The sequence below is a fragment of the Musa acuminata genome, chromosome BXJ1-4 (genome assembly GCF_036884655.1).
Source record: "Musa acuminata AAA Group cultivar baxijiao chromosome BXJ1-4, Cavendish_Baxijiao_AAA, whole genome shotgun sequence".
Taxonomy (NCBI): domain Eukaryota; kingdom Viridiplantae; phylum Streptophyta; class Magnoliopsida; order Zingiberales; family Musaceae; genus Musa; species Musa acuminata.
In genome coordinates this window covers 2408584-2432478 of record NC_088330.1, presented here as the reverse complement: position 1 = coordinate 2432478, position 23895 = coordinate 2408584, and the positions used below count along the sequence as shown (strand labels likewise).

General features: G+C 40.2%; 3 protein-coding genes and 1 long non-coding RNA gene across 7 annotated transcripts; 2 read left to right on the top strand and 2 right to left on the bottom strand.

The window, feature by feature from the left end:
* Positions 1-588: 588 nt before the first annotated feature.
* On the top strand, positions 589-6630 carry LOC103980252 (uncharacterized). The gene is made up of 4 exons (XR_001977742.2): positions 589-1059; positions 1202-1351; positions 5506-5898; positions 6412-6630. It is a non-coding gene; the product is annotated as an uncharacterized LOC103980252 (long non-coding RNA).
* On the bottom strand, positions 5353-6592 carry LOC135641199 (NAC domain-containing protein 68-like). Its single transcript, XM_065156393.1, has 3 exons — positions 6415-6592; positions 6034-6314; positions 5353-5942 (listed from the first exon to the last, which is right to left on the bottom strand). The coding sequence occupies exons 1-3, from the start codon at positions 6590-6592 to the stop codon at positions 5502-5504; spliced, it is 900 nt and encodes a 299-aa protein (XP_065012465.1). The 3' UTR covers positions 5353-5501.
* A 6930-nt stretch (positions 6631-13560) lies between the features above and the next one.
* On the top strand, positions 13561-15038 carry LOC135641191 (NAC domain-containing protein 2-like). Its single transcript, XM_065156362.1, has 3 exons — positions 13561-13774; positions 13875-14176; positions 14253-15038. The coding sequence occupies exons 1-3, from the start codon at positions 13612-13614 to the stop codon at positions 14790-14792; spliced, it is 1005 nt and encodes a 334-aa protein (XP_065012434.1). The 5' UTR covers positions 13561-13611; the 3' UTR covers positions 14793-15038.
* A 973-nt stretch (positions 15039-16011) lies between these two features.
* LOC135641195 (transcription factor Pur-alpha 1-like) lies at positions 16012-19686 on the bottom strand. 4 transcript variants are annotated; one of them, XM_065156373.1, is made up of 6 exons: positions 18782-19610; positions 18629-18676; positions 17362-17505; positions 17026-17271; positions 16772-16928; positions 16012-16028 (listed from the first exon to the last, which is right to left on the bottom strand). In XM_065156373.1, the coding sequence occupies exons 1-5, from the start codon at positions 19034-19036 to the stop codon at positions 16776-16778; spliced, it is 846 nt and encodes a 281-aa protein (XP_065012445.1). In that variant the 5' UTR covers positions 19037-19610; the 3' UTR covers positions 16012-16028; positions 16772-16775. The 4 variants fall into 4 exon arrangements, 3 of the variants coding, with proteins under 3 accessions (XP_065012445.1, XP_065012454.1, XP_065012438.1); XM_065156382.1 differs by lacking the exon at positions 16012-16028 and adding an exon at positions 16275-16405; XM_065156366.1 differs by lacking the exon at positions 16012-16028 and having other exon boundaries at positions 16514-16928; positions 18782-19608.
* Positions 19687-23895: the final 4209 nt, after the last annotated feature.

Sequence of the window (23895 nt, the reverse complement as noted above, 5' to 3'; positions counted from 1 at the left end):
CTCAGCGGGCCCGAGGAGACTCCCCATCCTTTGACCACCACCTTTCGGACCCGAACCAAGCCGCGACGACCTTAGGGTCACGGTTGAACAGTTACTGACCATAACAGAACTCGCTCTATATTTAGAGGAAAGACGATGAACACAAAAGGTGTGAGAGGCCCAAGAAGCTTACGTGAACAGTAATATTTTAATAGGCTCTTAGTCATTGTATAAGGATTGCTATGAGATTGTTGGTGGAAGTCACGCAGGATTTGAACTTTGTGATGCCATCTCTGACTTGTATTTGTCATGCAGACTCATGTAATCCTCTGGAGAATGAGATTCCGGCAGCTTTTACAATGGGCCGAAAGAGGGAGAGCATGTGTTGATGAAACGGAGGCTGTGTTCGAGTGATATAAGGCAGAAAATATTCAATTATTCTTTCCATAAAAGACACTCAGAAGTTATGCAACTTGGATCATCAACCTGCAGGTAGATGGACGGCTGAGATGATTCCATCCCTTCATATAAATTGGAGAGGATGGCGAGCCTAATTTGAGCTCCGGTCGGAGCCTAAGGGAACAATTACTTGGAGACATGTCATGGAATTGGAGTGTATTGGGTTCTCTGGTAAGGTCACCAACGGAATCGAGTTGGTTCGTTCCAAGCCCATATTGATGGACACCTGTCGAATCACGGGCCGTTTTCTTGGGAGCTCTGTGGAGTCCTCTGGTTGGTTCCATCTCCTCCACCACTATCTCCAGATCCGGAGCACTCTTCTCCACCCTTTCTTGGGATCCCTCGCGAGATTGCAGTTGCGAAAGCAGGTGTGCTGATCGGCCGGCGGCGGTTTGTCAACTCGGTTCGTGGGTACATGTGGTTTCTCCGATGATGGGAGGGGCGATCGACTACTTCTATGTGCTCGAGCGACTTGGTTCTGTGGCGGAGATTTGTGAATTCCATGGTCTTGTGCGTGTTCTCTGTTTGGTGAAGAACGTTGAATGAATCATGCAGGTCACCTGTTTGATGATATCTTGCAGAGACGTCTCTCCTCGGTGGTGAGCTGTTATGCGATCCTAGGTAAGGCATGCAGAAGAAGCGTTCTAATTATCATTTTGTAGAAATGAATTAAACGGGATGCCGCCCTGGAACTGAGGAGACATGTCTAGGTGGATGCTTCCGCTATTACTATGACAACATTAGGTGGGGTTTTTTTCTGCAGCTGAAGGCTAAGGAGATGATACTTGTTCTCTGCTAAAGAAGCCACCCGGTTGTTCTGGAATTCGTGATGAAGGAGCTAGATGGGTATCTTGCGATATATTTAAGGGAGCAGACCCTCAACCATTCATTGTTCCAGTACTTCTATAGATTGGTTCGTTTCCTGTTTCTCTATCTATGCATATTGTAAAGAACAACCCCTTGCTATTTTATTCAGTGAAATTATATCTTTTTTGGGGATTCTAATCTTGTTCTAGTTGTTAATATGTGCATATGTAATTGGCCCTTTTGTTAGCTGCCAAAAATAACCTATCGGTGCCTCATCAAATAGTTGTCAATCTTTTGAAATTTGCTTCCTATCTTTTCTATATTATATAAATGGAGCATTAATGTGTGGGGCTTTAAATAACACAGATTGAGTTATTATCTGTCCTAAAAAACTAGAAAATGGCTGTCTCCTAAGCCTTTATGTTTCTCAGTCATTGGAAAATCAGTTCTTGCAATTAGACTAGAATGTATTCTCATGCAGTATTTTATTCACTGGTCCGAGAAGCAATTTAGCCCGGTTTAATGTTATATCGTACTTAGTTTGAATCTGGGTCTTCATTTTGTTTTGCTCAAAGTATGTTCTCTTCCTTTTACACCATATTTAAGCCCATTTCAGGTGGTCTACACCTATAATTTTTTTAACAAGGTTACTTTAACCATCATAGAGTGAACTTCTACTAAAAGTTTCATGTTCTTGGATTATTGAAAATCCATGGTTTCTTTTCAATGTGAGATACTGATGGATAGTGAATGTAAGGCAGCATTTTTTTTTGGAGGGATCAAGAATACAAATCTGAAAATTGATTGTTATTGTGAGGGTAAAACAACGTTGAAAGAATAAAACAAAACAAAGCTTGATGATCTTTTTAATCGAAATAAATGATGTGTAAGAAGAAAATCTGATGCTTTAGTGGCAACAGTAAGAATTTAATGGAAAATTCAGAAAACTGAGATGAAATATGCAGTAAGGAGTAGAACAAAGAATTAGATGAGAAAAGAGAAGTGCACCAGGGAGCTGGAGACAGATACGAAGTCTTCAATACTTGTTCTTCCATCCTAACTGGGGTGTACAAGTCAGTTGACTCATTATAAATTCTTACTGAAACACAAATGATAACTGGAAAGTAAGGAAGTGGAGAGAAGAGTCCTCCATATGTTCAAACGAACTTCCATCCATGTAGGAACATATTGCATATCATTTATGGACTAGTGCTTGTCATTTCATTTTATCTTGGTTGAATACCCCCCAAAAGGGATCCTCAGCTTATGTTATATTTGACATGGATTTTAACTTTTGTTCCCTGAAATGAGATAGCTTATCAACTCCTAATTGGCCTAAGATTTTTAGAATCTCAACCATACATCATCTAAAGTAAATAAAACTTCTACAAAACGTAAGGCATACTCTGCTACTGAACTTAATTTAAGGCTCTGAATTGAGATCAGCATCTGATGATCAATAGGTTTCCACTCAATTAAGATCCCAATGAATCACATTGTCCATATGCATCAAAGTTTCCAGTGGGCGTGGCCTATCCTCTAGTACTGAAGCTTTCTTTTTCCATCCATGACAAGGACTAACAGTACCTTTATAATAATTTGGTAGAGGAACATCAGAAACCATTCTGATTTGGTAATTGTTTTTCTCAATCTCAATAGCTTGGCAGAGGAACATCAGAAACCCTTTTGATTAGGTAATTTTTCTTCTCAATATAGATGCATCTTGCTGTCTCTTTGGCACATATTGGACACAAACATTGTTATCTCTGATATTCTTGATAGTGTAAGTGTTCATCCTGTCTATATTAACAGCATTTCCAACAAACAATGACAGTCTATCAGGTAAGAGGTCATCAACTGTCCTATCAAGGTGTTATTCAATCTGATGAGCACTCATGGGCTATCAAGCAAAATTGAGGAAATCTTTGCTCACGGATATAGTTGATTAGTTAGTATAAAGCAGTGTATTTGGAGTGCTTTTAACTAAAATTTTGCTCATGGTGAGGAAGAGGTGAAGGTGAAAGAGGGTATTCTATTGGTGGCTGTGATGATGATAAGGTACTTTATGACTTCCTATTATAGGTCAAATGGAGCTTCTTGATTTGAGGGCATAGATAGTGATAATTGCAACAACAACTAGGTGATGAACATGAATCAGTCACATAAACAGCCACTGAAGGATTTGGCTGTGTTAGGAGAAAGATGCAATAGGCTGGTCCATTTAATGGTGGTGTCAGTGGGTCTTGGATGGAGGGTTTAACCAGTGGTTGTGGTGTTCACCAGTAGCATTGCTTGAGATCCACCACCGTGTCCCTTTCCTAACTCTGTCTAGCACTTGCATTTGGGTCTTGCAGCTTTCTTCACTCAATCTGGAATTTTTATTACTGTCAAAAATTTAGTTTTGGTTTATTCTCTATAGTCTATATATGTGGTTTTTGCGGCAAAAGAGGAAGAGGTAGGTAGTGTTTAAAACTGACTGTTTCGAAGCAGGGTGTCGACTTACATCGATTGCTTTTCTTTATGCTTTAGTTTCAAATGAAGTACTTGTAGCCTTATTTCTGTTTGCAATTGGGCCAAAAGGCAGAAATATTAGTACTTTGGTGAAGGTGCCAAAGCTGTTTTCCCTCATTGGTGGTGTTGCTCCTTTTGTTGCAAGATAACCTCGAGGTGTTTGGCTAATTATGATTTGTTTCTTATGCATTTGCAGGCTATAAAGAAGTGATACTTTTTAGCTCCTGAAAGTATAAGGTTTTCTATGATTACTTATGTCTAGTGGTGTAGTTGTAACTACTAGTTGTACTGAATCATGTGGAAGAATTAATTAGAATCAACATATCCTTGCAAGCAGTACAGCTGGGGGAATGAGTACAGTTACTATGGATAATTGCTATCTGACTTTCATGATGTTATGATATTTGAACATACATCATCAGAAAATAGATATAACTGGGATCAATTATGCCTTTAATTATGTGTGACCACTGTGTTTGCCAAAGGCAGGAATGCTTTGTCAATTTGTCTTGATATTTTTAATTAGGTTTTCAAAGACATGATTTGATGAGATTCATATCAACCATGAAATTTGTATTTCTTTTATGTTTAAAATATTAGAAGATAATCGAGCATTTATTTTTGTTATTCATATATTTTCTACCTTTTATGTTAATTTCTTAGCATTTGCTTAATTCATGTTAGAGAACAAATTTGTATTATAATTTTTGTAGCTTAACACAGTGTTCAGGTTTGTTGATATATGTATATATATGTACATATATGCACATATATGTACATATATACATGTACATGTATGTATGTACATATATATCAACGAGTCTGAACTGTGCTAAGCCACAAAAATTGTAATACAAGTTTGTTCCCTAGCATGAATTAAGAAAAAACTAAGAAATTAACATAAAATATAGCAAACATATGAATAGAAAAAATGCTAGTGAACAAACTTGTTTTATAATTTTTGTAGCATAGCACAGTGTTCAGGTTTGTTGATATATATATATATATATGTGAATGATCCATGGAGCATACAAGATATATTCTTTTTCTGTGTCTCAGCAATAGAGAAACTAATGGATTGCTTAACCAGTGTCCCTTTATTTATCTGCTGCTACCTGCCTATGCTTTTATTTTCTTTCATTTCATTCAGATGACTTTTTGATGTGCATAGGATGCCTGACACCTTTTATTCATTAGATAGGTGACACTGTATGAGAGATCCAGTGCCATGTTCGTGGAGGTCTGAAAGAAAAATCTTGACAATGCAGCACTGATTACACTTAGTCATGTAACATGCATCTTTGTTAAGTTTTAACAAAGGTTTTTTTACTTCTTATTTGATGTGTTTGTAGTCTTCAATGTTGAAAATCTTTGGCTGGATCAAATCTTTAGTGATAGAATATACTGCTTATGTTTTTCCATCTGAGTAAGGAAATAGTTGCTTTTCAACCTATGCTAAGTGTTTGTAATCTGTAGTTGCTTTACCATCTGAATAAAAAGTGTCACTTAATTTTTTTTTCCATCTGAATCTGAAAATAGTTGCATCGCTAAACCTTAAACCTGTCATTAGACGCTCCTATCAGAAAAAGTAAGTAGTTTCTCAAACCAAATTTAGATTGAATTCAGTCACCAACTTGTAACAGCCTCCTATACTGAATGATGAAACAATGTTTGGATATAACAGATCTTTGATCTACTAACTACGACATTGTCGTATTCTGCTAAGCTATTTACATTGATCCAATTCAGAACTGTCGCATGTTGGTATGATTTGGCCTCAGCAACGGAGATACAAAGGATTGGAAGTAGTAATCTTGGTTCGTTGCATCTGAAATGGGTGTTGATCCGAAGTTGGTGTAGGAGCTCTGCAAATCATCTAGTTTCAAGTCCATAAACCACTCACTGTCTTCTTTCTGACTCTTCTCGATCATCTGATGTCCAGCTGTTTTGCAGGTGCTTAATGCTTGCACTCCAGTAGAAGCTTGGGATAGATAGCCTAGATCATCAAAATCTGGCAACACGACCTCATTTTCTACATCTGATTCTGGTGTCCTGAAGCTGTCGGACAGTGCATCATCCACTGATTGCATGGTCTCTCCAAAGGATGTCTCCTCCTGTTTCTGCATCTTCGTCTTCTCCCAGGTATTCTTCTTGTTGTATAGCCGGCAAAGAACCCAGTTATCCAACTGCATGAGTCCAAAGAATTGTTTCGTCAGCACTATATAATTAATTACATGCACCTTTTGAGGAGATTGTATGTTATCATTCGCTGCATACCCGTAGGCTTCCCTTGTTGGCGCTGCGGTTCACGTCAGCCAACCTGTATTCATGCATGATCCAATCTGTCTTCACTCCTTTCGGTGCCTTGCCGGAGTAAAACACCAAAGCTTTCTTGATCCCAACAGTCCTGTTGCTGCCCTTTGGTGAGATCGGCTTATCAGCACCAGTTGCCTTCCAGTATCCCTTACCGGCAGCCCTGTTTGGCCTCGACCCATTCGGGTACTTGCGGTCACGAGGGGTGAAGAAGTACCACTCTCTGTTCCCAAACAACGCCTTATCTGCTCACAGCACAAGCATTACAGCCATGTCAAGGTTTCATATTGCGCAGTAGATAGTGTAACATGAACTGTTTCCTCTATTATTTCATGTGTGCAGTACCTGGAAGTTCCCAAGGCTCGTACTTGTAGAGATCGATCTCGGCGATGATGGGCACAGGCAGGCACTGGCAGGCGGTCTTGCGGCAGAGATAGTGCACAACGAGCTCCTCGTCTGTGGGGTGGAACCGGAACCCCGGCGGCAAATTGAGCTCCGCTTCGGCGTCTCTTGTCCTCCCCATGGTCGTCTTCTCCGCTGGACTAACTAATGGTAAGTGTGTCTTCGCTCAACTGGAAGCCAAAAGTAAGCTCTCTATCTTCCTCCTGATCTCACTCTCCCTCGTTGCTTTATGTATGTTTATACAAGAAGATCTCTAGTGGTTGTGAAGATTTCTTGGTCGTGGAGTGAGTTCTATATATAGCGAAGGGTCTGCGTTTTTCGGTGGGCCCAGGGACCACAAGTAGGATCCGGGAACCTTCGTGTGTGCGTTTGGTCAGAGGCGGTCGACCCACGTTGGTCAAAATGGATACTGTTGTGCTCGTGTCCACTGAAACCTGCCTGTGTTGCTGCCAGTTTGTTTGTGGAGGAAACTTATATAGTATACAAAAAGTATTTTATTTAAATAATTTGTTTTTTATTCCATAAGTTTTTGAGTCATATTTAATATAAATATGCTTTTATTTTGGCTAGGCTGGAATTCTAAAACCTTTTTGGTTGGAGAATTCGTTTGACCGTACGATTTGATCCGTTTAATAAGAAATTGTTATTTTCTAGGCGCTCATTTCTATAAGCTCGATATTTTTTCTTCCTTGTTTTTTATATATATTTTTTTTCAGAGAGGTGCTAACGACGAGTCTTTTTTTGAGAATGTTCTTATCGTTGCAATTAAGGGTGATGGTTTCTACAATGATAGCTTCTGAAAACGTAGAGGTATGTCGACAAGATGGGATTATAATCGATGATGTTAATGAGGTCGACGTTATTGGAGGGAGGGAGCGGCGATGCGATTGGATGCATCTGCCTTTAATGCTCTTTTTTAAGTGAGGTCGGGTTGAAGTGAGAACACCGGATGACGGATGGATCCATTGAACCCGAAGAAGATAAATATTGGAGGGGGGAGAGAGTGGGGGACAGTTCATTGCGACTGCAATGAACGCATGTAGAAATCGCCGAACAATACGGGCGTCTCGTGGGGCAGAGGCGACTCGTCGTGATGTCACTGCCGACGCCCAAGAGAAACCCCTGCACTGCATCCGTGCGTGCGGGTGCATTGCATCTGGTCGTCTCGTGTTTGATGATGACGACTTTTGTTTGGATATTCTTTTCTCGTCCCAAAGCTTCTTTCTCACCGATTGGGGGGTCTCTTTCTTGTTCGGAAAGCAAACCCGCTGCTCTTCGACGGCCGAGCCGACTCCAGTTGTCTAGACCGGTCCGAGTCACAGCGGGATTGATTGATGGAACCCTTTGTTTGTTGAATTTTCCTTTTTTTATTTGAGATTTTAGCATTAAAAAAAGGAAAAAGAAAAAGAAAACGACAAATGTTCACAATACTTGGAACTGCTTACTGGTGCCACGTTTGGAATTTGGTATCCAATTGGATGGGTAAAATTGATTCCTTTTTTTTTTTTGGAATTTTATGGCACTTATGCAATAAATTTTGTTGATTTATTTTGTCTGTTTTTTTGTTTTTTGACTGGTTGGGTTTCATGCAAAATGTAAAATTATGTTAAGAGTTTTATCCATTCATGAAAATTTATTATAAATTTATGAATCGTCGGGGTGGAAGTACCAACAACCGACTCTGCTGCAGGCTAATCCTTCTATTTTCTGGCGAGAGATGAGTTTGAAACCTTCAAATATCATTTGACTAATGGCGGCTTAGAAAAATCATAGCCGCCGACACAGTCATAGATGGGGACAGATGTTTAGTAGAAGGGCGTGACCGGATCCGATTTATTCATGTCCTTTTTTGTTTTCTCGTCACGTGTCAAAATTTTCGTCTAATTTAATCCACACTTTCATGTACATTGATTTTGTTTTTGTTTTTTTGTTTTTTGTTTTTGTCTAATAGATGAAAGAATGCTCCTTCTAGGCTCTGCTACTTTCCACCGGAATGTACTATCAAATTTTGACCCACCAATTATGCATGTGTTAGGAGTAAATATTTCTTTTAGCAATTAGAGTTGATAGTGGCTCGTATTATCTTCGCATTGGACTTGTGAATTGGGTCATTGTCTTATTGGTCTTTCTTCATGGTTGGTTGGTATTCTCCTTTGGACGTCAAACCTTATCTGCTTCGGCCATTCGCACCCATGGATGCGTCATCTCCATCAAACACGTGACCGTGCCACGTGAAGGTGGGCATGGCCACCCACTTGGTCCGCCCAATCTTATCGCGTATCCATGACTCTGTTTCCCTGGGTTGTTGGATTCCAATGAGAAGAAGTGATCCTAAATCTCCTCGCACTCAACATGGATAATCCTATTTTTGTTCCTATCAACATTGATCAATCAATTCCAATCATCCATCGATCAGTGTGTCATTCCTTCTCGACTTTGTCACTTGCAAGCTGATGTGTTGCCAAGAATTGCCACCTAGCCCTACCAACTCAAGGAAAAGATGTAAGATGAAAAAGATGTGACTCCATCCATGTAAGAGGGCACAATTCCATTGCATTCATAATAAGTATGATAGTGAAAAGAAGATCGAGTTGAAATCTAGGAAAAGCATCAAATTGGCATGCAATTGAAGTAGCAAATCCATAAGACTCCTTTGAGCGGATGCTAAGTCGGTGGATTTTAAGAATATTTGCTAAAGGTTGGATCTATTTGTTTAGGGTCAAACCCTAATTATTCAATAATGACAACCACAAAGACGGATCGGTAAGTAGCCTAAAAACGATAATGATATGTATGTAGTTCAAGAGAACGACAAGCCATCAAACACAAATTTTTTAGGGTTTTGTTTATGAAGATTGATTTAGCCCAAAGTTTAAGTTAATAGTAGGTAGAATATTGGGCTTGATTTGGGTCAAAAATCTTTTTTACACACAAACACAAACATGCACTCTGCACTCGATCAACATCCAATTTAGGTCTTTGTGATGACATCACTTGAGAGTTGTGGAAATGTTCATAAAGTGAACTCTTTTAAGTGACCAAAATGTCAAGTTATATTGCTAGGATGACTAAGATTGATCATGGTTCATGCATGACAAGCTGAAAAGAAGGAAGAGGTTGAAATATATCTTTACCATATCAAGTCACTGACTTTGAGACTAATTGCAAGCTGTGGTCAAGGCAGTGTCCAATGCTATGCATGATCGATGACAGTGGCCAATTTTACAGTCTCTTTTAGGAGCATGGATTGCCCGAGGGATAAAGACATATTTCCACCATAGGAGGAACAGGCATCTGTGCCAAGCTGGGTTAGAATGCACATCAATTTGCACTAACTACAAAAGTGAAAGCAAAGGAAGTAGGCAGGCTGCCCACTTTTGAGTGTCCAAAGAATATGAGAGGTATCATTAACTTCAGTCTTTCTGAGTATAGGTTGTCCTGCAGTTTAAATAACAAATTGGGGGCTATCCCATCATTAATTTTGTAGAATTTTAAGCTCTCATATGGATTAAATGACTGATTGATGATTATCTAATCGTTAAATATAATGAGCAATTTGATTTTAGAAAAGATTAACTAAATCACTAATTGGTTTTGAAAAACTGAATCATTAATTGGCCTTTGAAAATAAAATGTCAATTAGTTTTTCTTGTTAATGATATGTACTATAATTGAGAAACTTATACCTTTTATTTCCATGGTTTGTGTCAATCATCCTTAGATATGTATGGATGGCCACAATCTTTATGTTCCAAGCTTTATTAGGAAAGTCTTGTTTTTTTTTTTCTTCGTTTAAGAAAGTAAAAAATTGTTACATTATAAACCTAACCCCTTATATTATGTGTGTCATTATAGGATAACTGACGTATCAATTGGTCGAGTCTGAACACTACTGATTTGAGATGCTTACTCCGAGTTAATGATAGTAGGCGCATTTAACCCTAAGTCTACTGAAATCTTCTCTCATGTCTAATGGATTGAGATATTACAGTTTGAATTACAGCTTTGTTTATACAGTAATACCTTGTTATTGGATGTTACTAATGATGTTCATTGATTGGTCTCATGTTTGAATTCTTGAAAGAGCAATTCATAAAAGGAATAAAGAAAAAAAAACACCACTGACAAGAAATAATACTTTCTTCTTTCCTGTAGTGCTGTTTTATATGATACATCCAAGTTCTTGAGTTCTTTCCTTTAAGATCCTTTCAGATTGGAAGTCCAACAAGAGTTCCAAAAGCTTTCATTGCTGAGCTCCTCGTTTGTTCTGCTGCTTTTGGCTGCTTAGAAGTCGACTTCTGCAGCCTTTGACTTCCCCCACTCACAACTTATCACTTGTGGAGCTTGCAACTCGGAATCCATGGTCGTCCCAATCCACTAAGGTCAGCCTCGACCAATGCAAATCAATGCAATGCTATTAATTCAGCTTCAACTACGACTTATGAGGCTCTGACAGCTATGTTCATTGCTACTTCAGCTGTACTGCAAGGTGATTGAGCTCCGATGAAGTGAGGTCATTGAGGATAAACGATAAAGATGACTGTTTCCTTTCTTTGACTGGGGTAATTCCTCATGGTGGTGTCTAGATTTCTGAAAGGTTATCTTCTTTCAAGCCTAAGGTTAGGTTTGGCTGTATTTTCTAGCTAATGGCTTCTAAGTCAGAAAGTTTGTTTGTCTACTCTGAACAAGATTTTTGTCTTTACATGTTGTAATCTTTGACTTGCAGGAGTTTTCTCTTCTGGCTTTTTAATGTAGAATTCTAGAACCCTAATCAGATTCTAAATGTGACTGTCTTTTTCCTTTTTTTGGATTAAACACTCCAAAGTCATCCTAATAAAACATTATTTGGAAACATACACCCACAGTGAGTTTGAAAAGAAATGAGTTGGTGTCTTAAGCTAATGGCAGACAGAGATTAATGGCCAAGGCTTGTGGACATGTTTTCTTGAGCAAGCCAGAATTGGTATACCCAATAGGAGCATGTGTGGGGGGAATTAGACCCAATCCAACATCTACAGTTCCATCACCAATTGGGATGCCAGAGTGTGAGTTGCTTGGAGGAAGAAGAATCCATTAATGATATTTCCAAGAGAGACTACTTTTCCTGTATCAGAAGTGACTTGGGGGGGGATTCATCTTGAAACCACTGATGGTAGCATAAAATAACAACATCAAGAACACAAGCTCCAGTATATGGAGAACCCACTAAAACAATCTTGATTCAACTGCATCACCTCCAATGTTTCTGGCTTTACATCATAATGTCTAGCTTTTGGATGGTAACAATATGAAGTTTATAAGATGCACATCCAAACATTCTAGTTAGGACACTAACATCAATCAATATGAATGCCCCACCATTGAAATAACAATTAAGCATATGCAAGAACTGACAAGAGATGCACATTGTAATGGTGGTGCACTGTCAGCAAAACCCAGGCAATATGTATGATATGTGTTCCCTCGGTTTGACCATCAAATGCCTCAGGCATCAAGTTCATGTTTTCTGATACTGAAGACGACAAGAATAGAGATGAAAAAGGACGGAAAGATATGATATTTCCCAGATAAATCAAGCAGTAATGTGACTGAGCCCCAGGATTTTTATTGAAGCGAGAAATGCTGGGGTGACATTGATATCTTGGAAGGTTCTGCAACATGCCAGATGAAGAAGCAGCTGAATTCTTTGTCATTACGAAACAGCTGAGAGTTACATGTTTCGTTGTCAAGCTTCTGAGGAGGCATTTGCGGATGATGCTTCTGGTGACTGATCTTAATGGAAAGCTGGTGTAAACTTGATCATCAGCCATCTGAATCTTGTCTTGGTGAGGCTTGAAATGATATTGAACTATTTCACATATATTTATGAGATGTTTGGTGCATATCACAAGGAAGAACACGAAGCAATCTGCACATTTATTACAAGAACGAATCAGCTTTAAGAGTATACTTCTGCAAAGCTCATCAGAAGTAGCAAAAGTGTGTTTTTCCAAGAAGGAAAATAAGTTATCTCTATCATCTTAACTTGTCTTCCCCTCACTGGACCTGTAGCAGAATAATCTGGAGGATTGGATGCTGCTTTCAAGCCTTTCTGGAGGCCTTATCGTCTTCTTTTCGAGTGTGTGGGTCTTCCCAGGACTCGCTGAGAGAGTTCCATTCCCTCAAGTCATGTCATCCCTATCTCCAAAAGTAGACCCCTCTCCCTCCTTCCAATCCCACATAAACCCATCGACTGTGCCATATCTAACTCCATCAGTAGCTGCCACCAATCCTTCCATGACATGTAACCTTCCAAGTGTGGAGATGAGGGTGACAACCTCCTCATATACCTCATCTTTGTTGATACCTCTACCCGCTTTTGATCAGCATTCCTCTCTCCTTCTCCCTCTCTTTCTCGTCTTAAAAGCTGGGTTGTGGCTTTCCACATCCCCCACCTTCCCTCCATAATTAGCATCCCAAAGCTACGCGCAAGCACTAATCCAATGGACCATCCTACGTGATAGAAAGTCCACAGTGATTGCTCACTACTCCGATGAATAATTGAGGACTACATGTACTTTTGCTGTTTCGACGCAAGCGACTGAGGACACGCGTTGGATGCTCGTTTGTCTCCGACGGTGTTCCCTGTTCCTGCTACATATATGACAAAACTTCGCCAAGCTACCGCGTAAAATACATGAGAAGAGGAGGGTAGTTTCGGGATTCCACGCAGCGGCACCTTTATGCGGACAGCGACATCCCTCGTCGTTGAAGGCAAAAGTCAACAGAAGACCTTCCGGCCGTCGGATCAGAACCATCCCATCAATCATCGCTAGAGACCGCAGGACGGCGACACAAGTCCATCCGACGGTCCTAACCGTCCGAAGCAATCAGAGAGTTGTCCACATCCGACGGTCGAGATGAATAACAATCGTGTCAAATCATCGACGTACCCTTTCCGAGGCTCCGTTCCCACGTTGCCCACGACAAAACGAATAATGCCACTCATGTCCACTGGCTCCTTCTTCTCCTCCCCGCTAAAGGACAAAAACCCACCACGGTATAACCACGCCCACCGCCTCCTCTCCCGAAAATTCCAATCCTCTCTCCCCTATCTCTCTCGGCTTCCAAGTCGAACTTAGTAGCTGAGCTAAGTTACCAATGACGAATCCGGCGGTGTCGCTTCCGCCGGGCTTCAGGTTCCACCCCACCGACGAGGAGCTCATCCTTCACTACCTGAGGAACCGAGCGGCGGCGGTGCCGTGCCCGGTATCGATCATAGCGGAGGTCGACATCTACAAGTTCGATCCATGGGACCTCCCTGGTCGGCACTGCCACCTCTTCCATCTCCACTTCTCCGGCGTTACAACTGCATGGTGTTGTTAACGTGGTGACTGATATCTATCTGTGCTTGCATGAGACAGCCAAGGCAACGTTCGGCGACCGAGAGTGGTACTTCTTCAGCCCCAGGGACCGCAAGTACCCCAACGGCGTCCGCCCAAACCGGGCGGCGGCGTCGGGATACTGGAAGGCGACCGGCACCGACAAGCCCGTGATGGCGAGCAAGGGCAGCGAGAGCATTGGGGTGAAGAAGGCCCTCGTGTTCTACCAGGGGAGGCCTCCCAGGGGCGTCAAGACCGACTGGATCATGCACGAGTACCGCCTCGCCGATGCCCACAACAAGAACAGCTATAGGCCAATCAAGCTCAGAGACTGCTCCATGAGGGTACGAATTCTGAGCTGTGGAACACCTCCCTGTTCCAGAACCTGTTTGATCTCCATCTGATGGCACGTCGTTTCAGCTGGATGACTGGGTTCTTTGCCGGATCTACAAGAAGAGCCACCACCAGCCATCGATGGACGCAGAGAAAGACGACTCGGGCGTAGAGGATGTCGCCATGCCAACCCCACCGAGCGCCACACAACAGCACGACACCGCTAAGCTGCCGAAATCCTACTCCTTGTCCGAGCTCCTCGACGCCGCAGACTTCTCCGCGCTCTCGCGACTGCTCGAACGCCCGGCCGACGTGCTCGGTCTCATCTCGGAGAACAGCTCCATCGCGCATCCGTTCTCCCACCAAGACTTCGACGGCAACAGCGACGGTTTGGCAGTGCATCATCTCTTCCAAGCAGAGTCCCCTGCTCCGATGACGGACAGCAATCCGAAGCGGCGGTGGACGGCAAATGGCTGCTTCGAGGACGGCAGTGAAGTCTCACACACCGGAAAGAGAGCTACAGGATCAAGAACTGCAACCAGTGTAGCAAACAAGTTCAACTTCACAGCTCAACAACCTTTCGTCGATCAACAACTGATGTCCAACCCTCACTTGAGCTTGCGCTGAACTTGCACTGCTTACACACCACGATAACATCACATCCCGCTATCAACTCTTTCTTCTTTTCTTAGTGTGCGGGTGTGTGGGGAAGTCTGTGGCTGAAGGTGTAGGCCAGGGATTCTGAATGGGGTCAAGGACAGATGCCATTTGATGGATCCTTGGAGAATTGTACTGGCTGAACTAGTTCAAACTTAGCTTGTACATGTCATGTCTTCTGGAGTAGAATATAATGAATCAATCATCTTTCTGGTGCTTTTTGGATGGTTATCCAGAGATGCTACAATAAGAACACCTTAAATAATGTACCCACATCCTTATCCGAAACCATATAGATGGGGGGACTGGTTCTTATCCCAAGAAAGAAGAAAAGGAAGAATATTTGCAAGCAATTCAGATGATTCCACAAGAACATGGTGTATAAAGGAGGCTTGATCTAAAGAGATATCTTTTTGTAGTTTGTGCCAAGTGTTATGTAGCTCCTTGGTATGTTCCATCTTAGAACTCCTAATGAAGAAAAGGTTGTACTGTCTGGGTTACTACTACTCTTGTGAACTCTATTCCTGCTGTTAATAGAACAAGTAATCGAGACTAGAGTAATGAAAACATTTCATACAACCAGCAGAAGATTGGAAGGAATCAGGAAGACTGCGAGTGACGTCAAGAAAATTAACCTTTGATTATCATTGGCAGCACTCACTATCTTGATCGATTGAAGCGACAGTGACGAGCGCCACTTGATATCACGCATCATCAATGATCATGTTGTAGATTGATCTACATCACCTGCTGAGTCTTCAATTAAACAAGTTGGTCATGTGATGCATCAGCAGACTATTTAGTAACGGATAACAATGAATGACTTGGATGTGATGAATGTAAAATCACAGACCGATCAAATCATTATCCTGCTAAGAGACTATATGGATATACTGCTGCAACTTTATATCAGAGACCAAAAAGAATGTACCTTAAGGATGAGCTTCAGATTATAACTTTTCTCTGATTGAACAACGCTGCAAACAGAATCATGTGATGGTAGCTGCCAATCAAAACACTCTGGCAGTTCGATGTTTGCATCAGATGATAATCTTGGAAGCCGATAAGCTCGGCCAAAACCATCAGTGTGTCCTCATTCCGAATTATAAGATGATATCACCTTTCTGTGTCACCATCTTTTCCATGCATCAGCCTTGATGATACAGGTCGTTCCACGAGGCTAAACATCCAGAATTGCAATTAACACTACCAAACAAGAAATGAGAGCAAAAATAAGAATCATTTTCTGAGAGAGCTGCCTTGCATCACAATCGTCCAACAACAGAGTTAATCCCTTTTCATTAGTACAGAAAGAGAAATTCATAACAGAAGATAGAAGAACAAGGATTTAGTTTCCAATTTCTCCAATCATACTTGTAGAAGTTGCAAACAGAATATTTCCATTCTAGATGTTTTATGTCTGATGATTCTTGGAAGAATACCTTGTTTTCACTCAAAAATATCTGTCTGATTGTATATTTGTATTTTCCACAAGATCAGGTGGACTGTTGTCCCAGGAAACAATCTCTTATGTACATTGACTCTTCTCAGATCTCATATAACTCTTGCTGCTACTCACCTTTCTAATAAAAAAGAAACCAATAATCTTGTGTTTAGCCATCGAAAGAGTACAAAAAGGACTTTTCTAAAACAAACGTGTAAAAACATAAATGAAGATGAAATCCCAAGAGTAATCCACATTCAAAATGTTTAACCACTAGAAGTGCAAGTCACGACATATTATGTCTCACTTCTCTGTTCCTTCATGATTACAAAGATTGCCAAAAAACTCTCTGACTTCCGATTCATTATATAGCAAAATGTGATAATTAGCACCTTGGACTGGAAGAAAGAAAAATCACACGGTAACCGGTGCTCCACACAGAGACTCAGACAACAGCTAGCAAAGATAGAACTAGTAAGTAAAAGTAAACCAATCACATGCACACCTAATCATCTCTGAACAGGCTCCAATGTTCGCACATTCACAGCTGGTATTCCCCCAAGTCTATCCTTGGTTATCTCCACAAAGTGACCAATCGTGTCATGAAAATGTTTCAAGCCAGACAAGGGAAGGATTATTGATGAGCGATCTGATCCAGACACCTAATGGTTAAAAAAAACAGAAATAATAAGAATATCTGGATATTACCCCATACTAGAGAAGGAATCATTTTATACAAGTATTGTTGGATGATAATACCTCAGATATCCTCAGGTAATGACCCCTGTTATTGCTACCCAAATCAAAAAAGAATCTCTTTTGATCTGCTCTAATTACTTTTGACATCCCCAAGCTTCCAATCTCATCCTGAGGATGCAGTTCAACCAAACTATCAACATTTAAGTCTGATCCTGAAACGGGTTGGGAAGTGTGACCTGAGGAGATAAATCCAGCACCAACATCATCCGAAAGCCCTGGAAGGTGCTCGGAGGGTTCCATATGTTGCTGGTTTTCATTAAGTTGAAGCAAGTATGAAACTGATTACAGACGGCAGACAAACAAAATCAGCTAAAAAGGCATAGTTCACCTAATTACCTGATTGGATACAATGTAAAGCCTTGACGCTTCTTCGTTGATCTCATGTAAAATATTCCTGAATGCAGTCCATCCCTCTTCACCAGAGCTTCCTGCAGGAACAATAATTGTGCTACGGTTTCTGCTGACAGATGCTTCAGATACCTAAGGATCAACAACCCTTCATCAGCATAGCATGTCAAAGAAACTAAGTTTATTCATACTTAATTACATGCTCTTCAGTGAATATCTTGCATCTTACGAGACCATCAAGAAAAATAGTAAACTAATGGAGGGATATCCAAATCCCATTGATATGTAGATATATATATCAAGATAAAAGGAAGATTAATAGCTAATAAATCTACATACCAACTTGTACAAAAAAAAGAAGTCCTCTCATGCCCTTAATACATGAAACAAAATTCAGAAACAGACATCCTTCAGAAACCCTGAAAACAGTGATAGAAAAAGCTGAACAATTACCTTTTCCTCGATTTGGATATAAGCCACATGAAGATAAACAACAAGAAAGTCAAACAAAACATGGAAATCATTGTCATTCGTGATAAGTTTTATACTGAAACATAAAGTTCATATTATGTGATAAAGTTTGATAAATTTATTTTGTAGCAAGAAATCACACAAAGTCACTTCTTGGCATAAAACACCAAAAAGTCAGTATAAAATAATAAAAGGAAGATTAAAAGCTAATATATCTACATACCAACTTGTACACAAAAAAGAAGTCCTCTCATGCCCTTAATACATGAAACAAAACTCAGAAAGACATCCTTCAGAAACCCTGAAAACAGTGATAGAAAAAGCTGAACAATTACTTTTTCCTCAATTTGGATATAAGCTTCATGAAGATAAACAACAAGAAAGTCGAACAAAACATATTGGAATATTATATCTGTGCTGAAAATTGCTGGAGACAACCATTGCATGGGGCACCAAAGCGTCCTAGGGATCAATGATATGAATCTTTTCATGTCATTGAGCTCTAATCGAGGATGAAGAAAAATGCCATTTCTGTTCTCAGGAATACTTTCATGTACATAAGACCTGTGGTACTGCCAGTAGTAAGCCAACAGTTATTTATAATCTTGATTCACTTGATGTCAAGCATACGAACGAAAAAATAAGATAATTGTCATGTTATACACTTCATAAAGTGTACGAATCAATGGAGCAAAAATCAAATAATTAACGTTTCAGATAAATGAGAGGGAAAAAAAGGGGCAAAAGTAAGTCCAGAGACAAAAGCAGCAACAAAGCATTATACCTTCAAAAAGCGCCCCCTTCTGTTCTCACCGACGTCAAAGTAGAACACCTGCACAAAACTCCAACAACAACCGCACAACACAGAACTTGTCACACATACCAAAACCTCCCAAGATCATTTCCCCCCCTCTTTTTTCTTAATTTTTTCTTTCACCTTGGTGTCGAGCTTCAGCTCCTTGCTGAAGGCGTCGCACTCGTCGGTATTGACGTAGTAATTGAACAGGTCGACGAACCAAACGATGCCGCCGACGGGGACGATGATGGTGGATCTGGTAGCGGAGGTCTTCTCGGAGATCTTGAGGTACCTCCCCCGCGGGTTCTCCTTCAGATCGAAATAGAACAGCTTGTGCTCGAACTGGAGCGTCTTGCACAGCAGCTCCACGTCGTTCCCGCCGGACCCCCGCTCCATCGACTTGCGAGGCGCCAAATAGCCAAAGGAAGCTAATTAGGGTAAGGGTTAGGCTTCGGGGAGGGGGTTGGCGCCATGGGGTTTGACCGGAAGCAATCCTTCTCACTCGCTTCATTTTTATCGTCATTTTCTTACTTTCTCCCGATCGGATCGTAAGCTTTTCATCTCCGGCGCGGTTAAAATCTCCGTGGCGGGCGATGGTAACGTGCGCAGAGAAGCGGGAGCCCTATCGGGTCGGGTTCGTGATGGATCCGAACTCGAATCCGCTGATCCATGTCCACGGCACACCATCTCTCCTCGATGTGACCAGCTTTGGAACAACCTAGCGCGGGGAAGGGACGGTCGTTCACGAGCAATTGGACAAACACCTGGTGCTCGTCACGAGCATGGACGAAGAAGTTCCCTTGAATCATCAGCATCCCTACAAGCAACCGCATGAACACCATGGGCAATGAATCAACGATTAGGAGCTTCCCCAGACAAATCCCAAGCGAAAAGCACCATTGTTGGACTCGTTGGACTTCTCATGCACAGTTAGAGCCTTCCGATGCAGTGCTGAGACTTCAGGTGGCAGAGAAGCTCGACGCTGCTCATCTTTCTTTGTGAAGTAAAGCAGAGGAATAGGGACAAAAGGGAACACCTCACCTTTATGCATGGGGATGATCCATGGAAAGCTACCATCAGAAGCAAAATTAGATTCCATGCAATTTTGGTTTCAGAATCAACACTGCTGATTCAGTTTCGATTATGATTCTATCCATCGGTTTCGATTGACAAAATAATAATAATAATAATAATAATAACAATAATAATAATAATAATAATAACAATAATAAATTACTCAATTAAATTTTAAACCTAAAATCATTAGGCTTTAAACTTAAAATACTAATCACTATATCATACAATCTTTTTATTTTTTTATTTATTTAACCGGTTTGGAATAATGCATGTTGGTTTCTAAAAATCGAAACCAAATTCTATTTTAGTTTGAAATCTCTGAACTATTGATCCGATTCGTCCTAATGCCCGATTTTTAGTTCAAATAAGACTAAGATCATCCCATTGATCAGAATTTTTTTTTTATGATTATTCTAAGACTGCTATGACTTCAAGTTTGGAAGAAATCAAAATGCAGGAGAAAAGAAAAAAGAACAATATAATTTAGTGTCTTATGGTGTGGATACACCACCATTCATCATTCAGAAACAAGCTTCATTTCACTTGTTTCGGTAATCTATGCTATACTATGCTATGTTATGATCTGCATGAAACTTGGCACACTGTAAAAGAAGATTAAGTATATGAAGAAGCCATTGGAACACAAGGCAACTGACTTTAATCTCCTTAGTAGCTTATCCTTTTTCAGGTCACAATCAAGCTCTTGTTAACGTTTCTAAATGTATGGTGGTACCCTCTCTTGTTTTGTTCTGTAGCTTACAGATGTTATCTCTTTCAATGAGATCAAAAACTGCAATGCAATGGTGGATGTCACTATGGGCTTCTGACCACCAACCATTCCTTGAATGATGGCCATGGTGATAAGCCTTGCATCACAAACCTCCACAAAATAAAAGGGTAAGCGTTTTAGTTGATCTTACGGCACCTGCTCCATTCATGTTCATTGCTCAGGAGGACATCACTTCAACGTGGCAGTGCTCACGCAGCAGGTTGAACTACAACCCTAATCCAATCCAACAACAATCTTTTGCTGATAAGGGCTGCTGCAAGTTGACATGTGTTTTCCCTTGGACCGAACAAATCCTTCTCTACCCAAACCTTTTGATGCAGTAACACATTGGTGTTGATCTGCCATGGAAGTGGGTGGTGAGAACTGCTGAGAAGAGGCTTATTAGGTCTTCTGCCAAACACTCATTCCATCGACGTGTGGTCTGCGACAAAAGGATGCGAACGGTCCCATCGATTTCAAGAGATTTGACTTGGGAGCAGCAGCCAAGCCAAGCCAAGGAGGACAGCAACAAAGGATGTGATGCAGAAGAAGACACTGTCACTGTGCTCATCTACTCCCTTTCCAGTCTGCTGTGGGATTGCACTGTTCTCGGTGCTAGAAAAGATGAATGCATATGAAGACTGTGTGTTGTTTTCTGTGCGTAACCACAGCCTTTGGAGTCCCTTTAGGTACTCTTCTCTCAGTTTTGGCCACCGGTGAAAGAAACACAAGCATAATTAGTTGCTACTTGGTGATTCGTATAACCTGTTAATTCCATGTACAGTAATGTACACAAGCTTTGAGATGATTCATATCATTATGTCTAATCATATGACCCACTCATACATGAATTATCACATTCGAATAATATGTGACGACTCTATGAAATCATTCTCATGCAATAACTCTCCTCTAATTATTAATGATTATTGAATCTATATATAAGAGGGCCTTAGGCATATTTTTTGACTCGAATTACTGATTACTCTAAATGTAATATTTCCTAAGTAAATTTTAAAAAATTCTTAATAATTTTTTTAACAATGGATGTGGAATAACTCTCCGCTAACTATTAATGATTATTGGATCGATATATATATATATATATATATATATATATATATATATATATATATATATATATATATATATATATATATATATATATATATATATATATAAAAGGATCTCAAATATATTGGCTAACCCACATTATTGATTATTCTAAGCATAATATTATTTAAATAAGTTTACAAGACTCATTAACTAATTTTCTAACCATTTCGATGCATAATTATAATGGGTTTGGACTCGAATCGAGTTGAATATATGATTCCAATCCATATGTTAGTGAACAAATGTGTCATGGCTGATGAGTGAGCACGACCTGGTCCACGGGTCGATGTCGGGAATCTTCTATCGGTTGAGCTAGATGTCGAGGTCGATCGGGCCCTCCCGATGGGATGTTGATCAGCATTCTTTGGTATGTCGATCCGGGCATCGTGTATGCCGAGCTACGTCTCTCCTTATTCAGGATGGTTGGCAGCTCGTCTTCGTGAGGTGGTCGCACCCTCGAGAAGGAGTGCGGGTTGGCATTGGTTAGGATCCGAACCGATTGCCTTCTCTCTTTTGTGCACTGGATGATGATTCTCGGGCGATTGGCAGCTCATTTTTGTGAGGTGATTATGTTTTCCTACAAAAATGACCCTCATCAAGATCACCTGATAAGACCTCTCCAACGAGCAAGTCAGTGGAGTCATCAATTTATTTTTTTCCCACTCTTGTCAGATGCTGGCTAGAGGTCTTTATATTTCTATACGTGGGTCGATCGTACGTATGTTGACGTGGTGGACATACCGAGCAGTGTCTTAGTACGGATTCTGACTTGGTATGTTTTGGTGGCGGCGTTATCTCGGGGTTCCCGAGGTCGAGCAGTACCTTAGTACGGATTCTGACCTGACATATCTTGGGGGCCAAAATATACCATATTAGAATCCATCCTCTTGGGAAATTAAGTAGAAAACAATAGTGAGATATTAGACTTCATCACACCACAATTTGTATGCTTCAGCTAACCATTCAGGTGAAGAAGTGGACATGGCAAAACATTGTATTGCACTAAGATCCCAAAAGAAGAAGGAGACGAATAAGGAATATGCAGTCTAAGATAACCTTATTTGGGATCTCTGATGACCAATAACATCATTACTCTTAATTAATTGATGGGATTTTTGAGAGTAAAAAATAAAAAGGAACATATGAGAATTAAATGTCATGAACTGATGGTAGGTAGAAAAGGCAAGAATACTTTTTTGCCTTGAGCTCAACCTATATATATATGCCAATGTAGCTCCACTGAGATGTGGAATGTTGGTGGGTGCTTTCAAGGGCCTCTTGCTTACCAAAAATGACCTCCACTAAACCTTTGTCACTAAGGGAGAAATTTACATACACATTCATATCATTAAACACCTTCATAATTAAGCCTTTCATTAATGAATCTCCAAATAACTCTTCAAAACCAAATCTATATACAGCTAAACAATGCTAGTGTATAGTACTATTTCTAGTGGTCTGGTCTGATCACATTACTTTCTGGTCAATGAGCTTTGAAACAAGCATAGTGTATGGGAAAAATATACCTGTCCACTTGAAGATGCAAAGCATGAAGGTGTTGCCCTGGTCCTTGTTCTGTAATCAATACCAAGAGTTTATTTGAGTCTTGGTATTGAAGCAACAGACAGTCAAAGGCAAGAAGCTTATATTTGGAATTAGTCTTTGTGCACTTCAATGATGATTTTGATATTTGTTTTGTCCTCTTGGATTCATGGTCATTTTCTTCAGTTGCAAGTTAGGAAGTGGGAGCAATGTATCCTTGAAGCCACTGGCAGAGTCAATTGCCTTGTCTTGACTTCATGATTAATGGACAATTTCTCAAGCCCAAATAAAACTAAGAATAATTTAGTTAGTGAAAATAAGTTGTAAGAACAACTTGTGATGAAAAAAATAAATATATTTTCAAAAAAATAAGTGTAATCTTTGGCAAATCTTAAATTTACTTTAAACCTTAATTCTTAAAGCCATATTATGCTTTAATTCAAGCAAGAAAAGTAATTTTCCTTTATTAAAAAAAAAAGTGTTCTGTCTAAAAAATAGTACAGTTTCTCCCTGAGAGATTTTCTTATGAAAAAATATTGTAGAATGAAAAATTGCCATAATAATATTTGAAATACACATATGCCAACATAAAATTATTTTTTGGTCTAATGACTGAATAATAGCATCAACTATGACATAATTCAGGATGAAGTGGGACCAATATTACATGGGGACCATGGTTTTAACAAAGGCAAAATTAATGTGCTAATAAAATATTTTCATTTGGATATTCTAAATGCAAAATTAGAAT

Coding starts and splice junctions, on each gene's coding strand:
- LOC135641199 (XM_065156393.1), bottom strand. CDS start 6,592: ATGGGGAGGACAAGAGACGCCGAAGCGGAGCTCAATTTGCCGCCGGGG. Junction 6,315..6,414: donor CGAGCCTTGGGAACTTCCAG/GTACTGCACACA, acceptor TGCTGTGAGCAG/ATAAGGCGTTGTTTGGGAAC. Junction 5,943..6,033: donor CCAACAAGGGAAGCCTACGG/GTATGCAGCGAA, acceptor GGACTCATGCAG/TTGGATAACTGGGTTCTTTG.
- LOC135641191 (XM_065156362.1), top strand. CDS start 13,612: ATGACGAATCCGGCGGTGTCGCTTCCGCCGGGCTTCAGGTTCCACCCC. Junction 13,775..13,874: donor CGATCCATGGGACCTCCCTG/GTCGGCACTGCC, acceptor TGCATGAGACAG/CCAAGGCAACGTTCGGCGAC. Junction 14,177..14,252: donor TCAGAGACTGCTCCATGAGG/GTACGAATTCTG, acceptor ACGTCGTTTCAG/CTGGATGACTGGGTTCTTTG.
- LOC135641195 (XM_065156373.1), bottom strand. CDS start 19,036: ATGGAGCGGGGGTCCGGCGGGAACGACGTGGAGCTGCTGTGCAAGACG. Junction 17,506..18,628: donor GAAGGGGGCGCTTTTTGAAG/GTATAATGCTTT, acceptor GTTGATCCTTAG/GTATCTGAAGCATCTGTCAG. Junction 17,272..17,361: donor TTTACATTGTATCCAATCAG/GTAATTAGGTGA, acceptor AATGAAAACCAG/CAACATATGGAACCCTCCGA.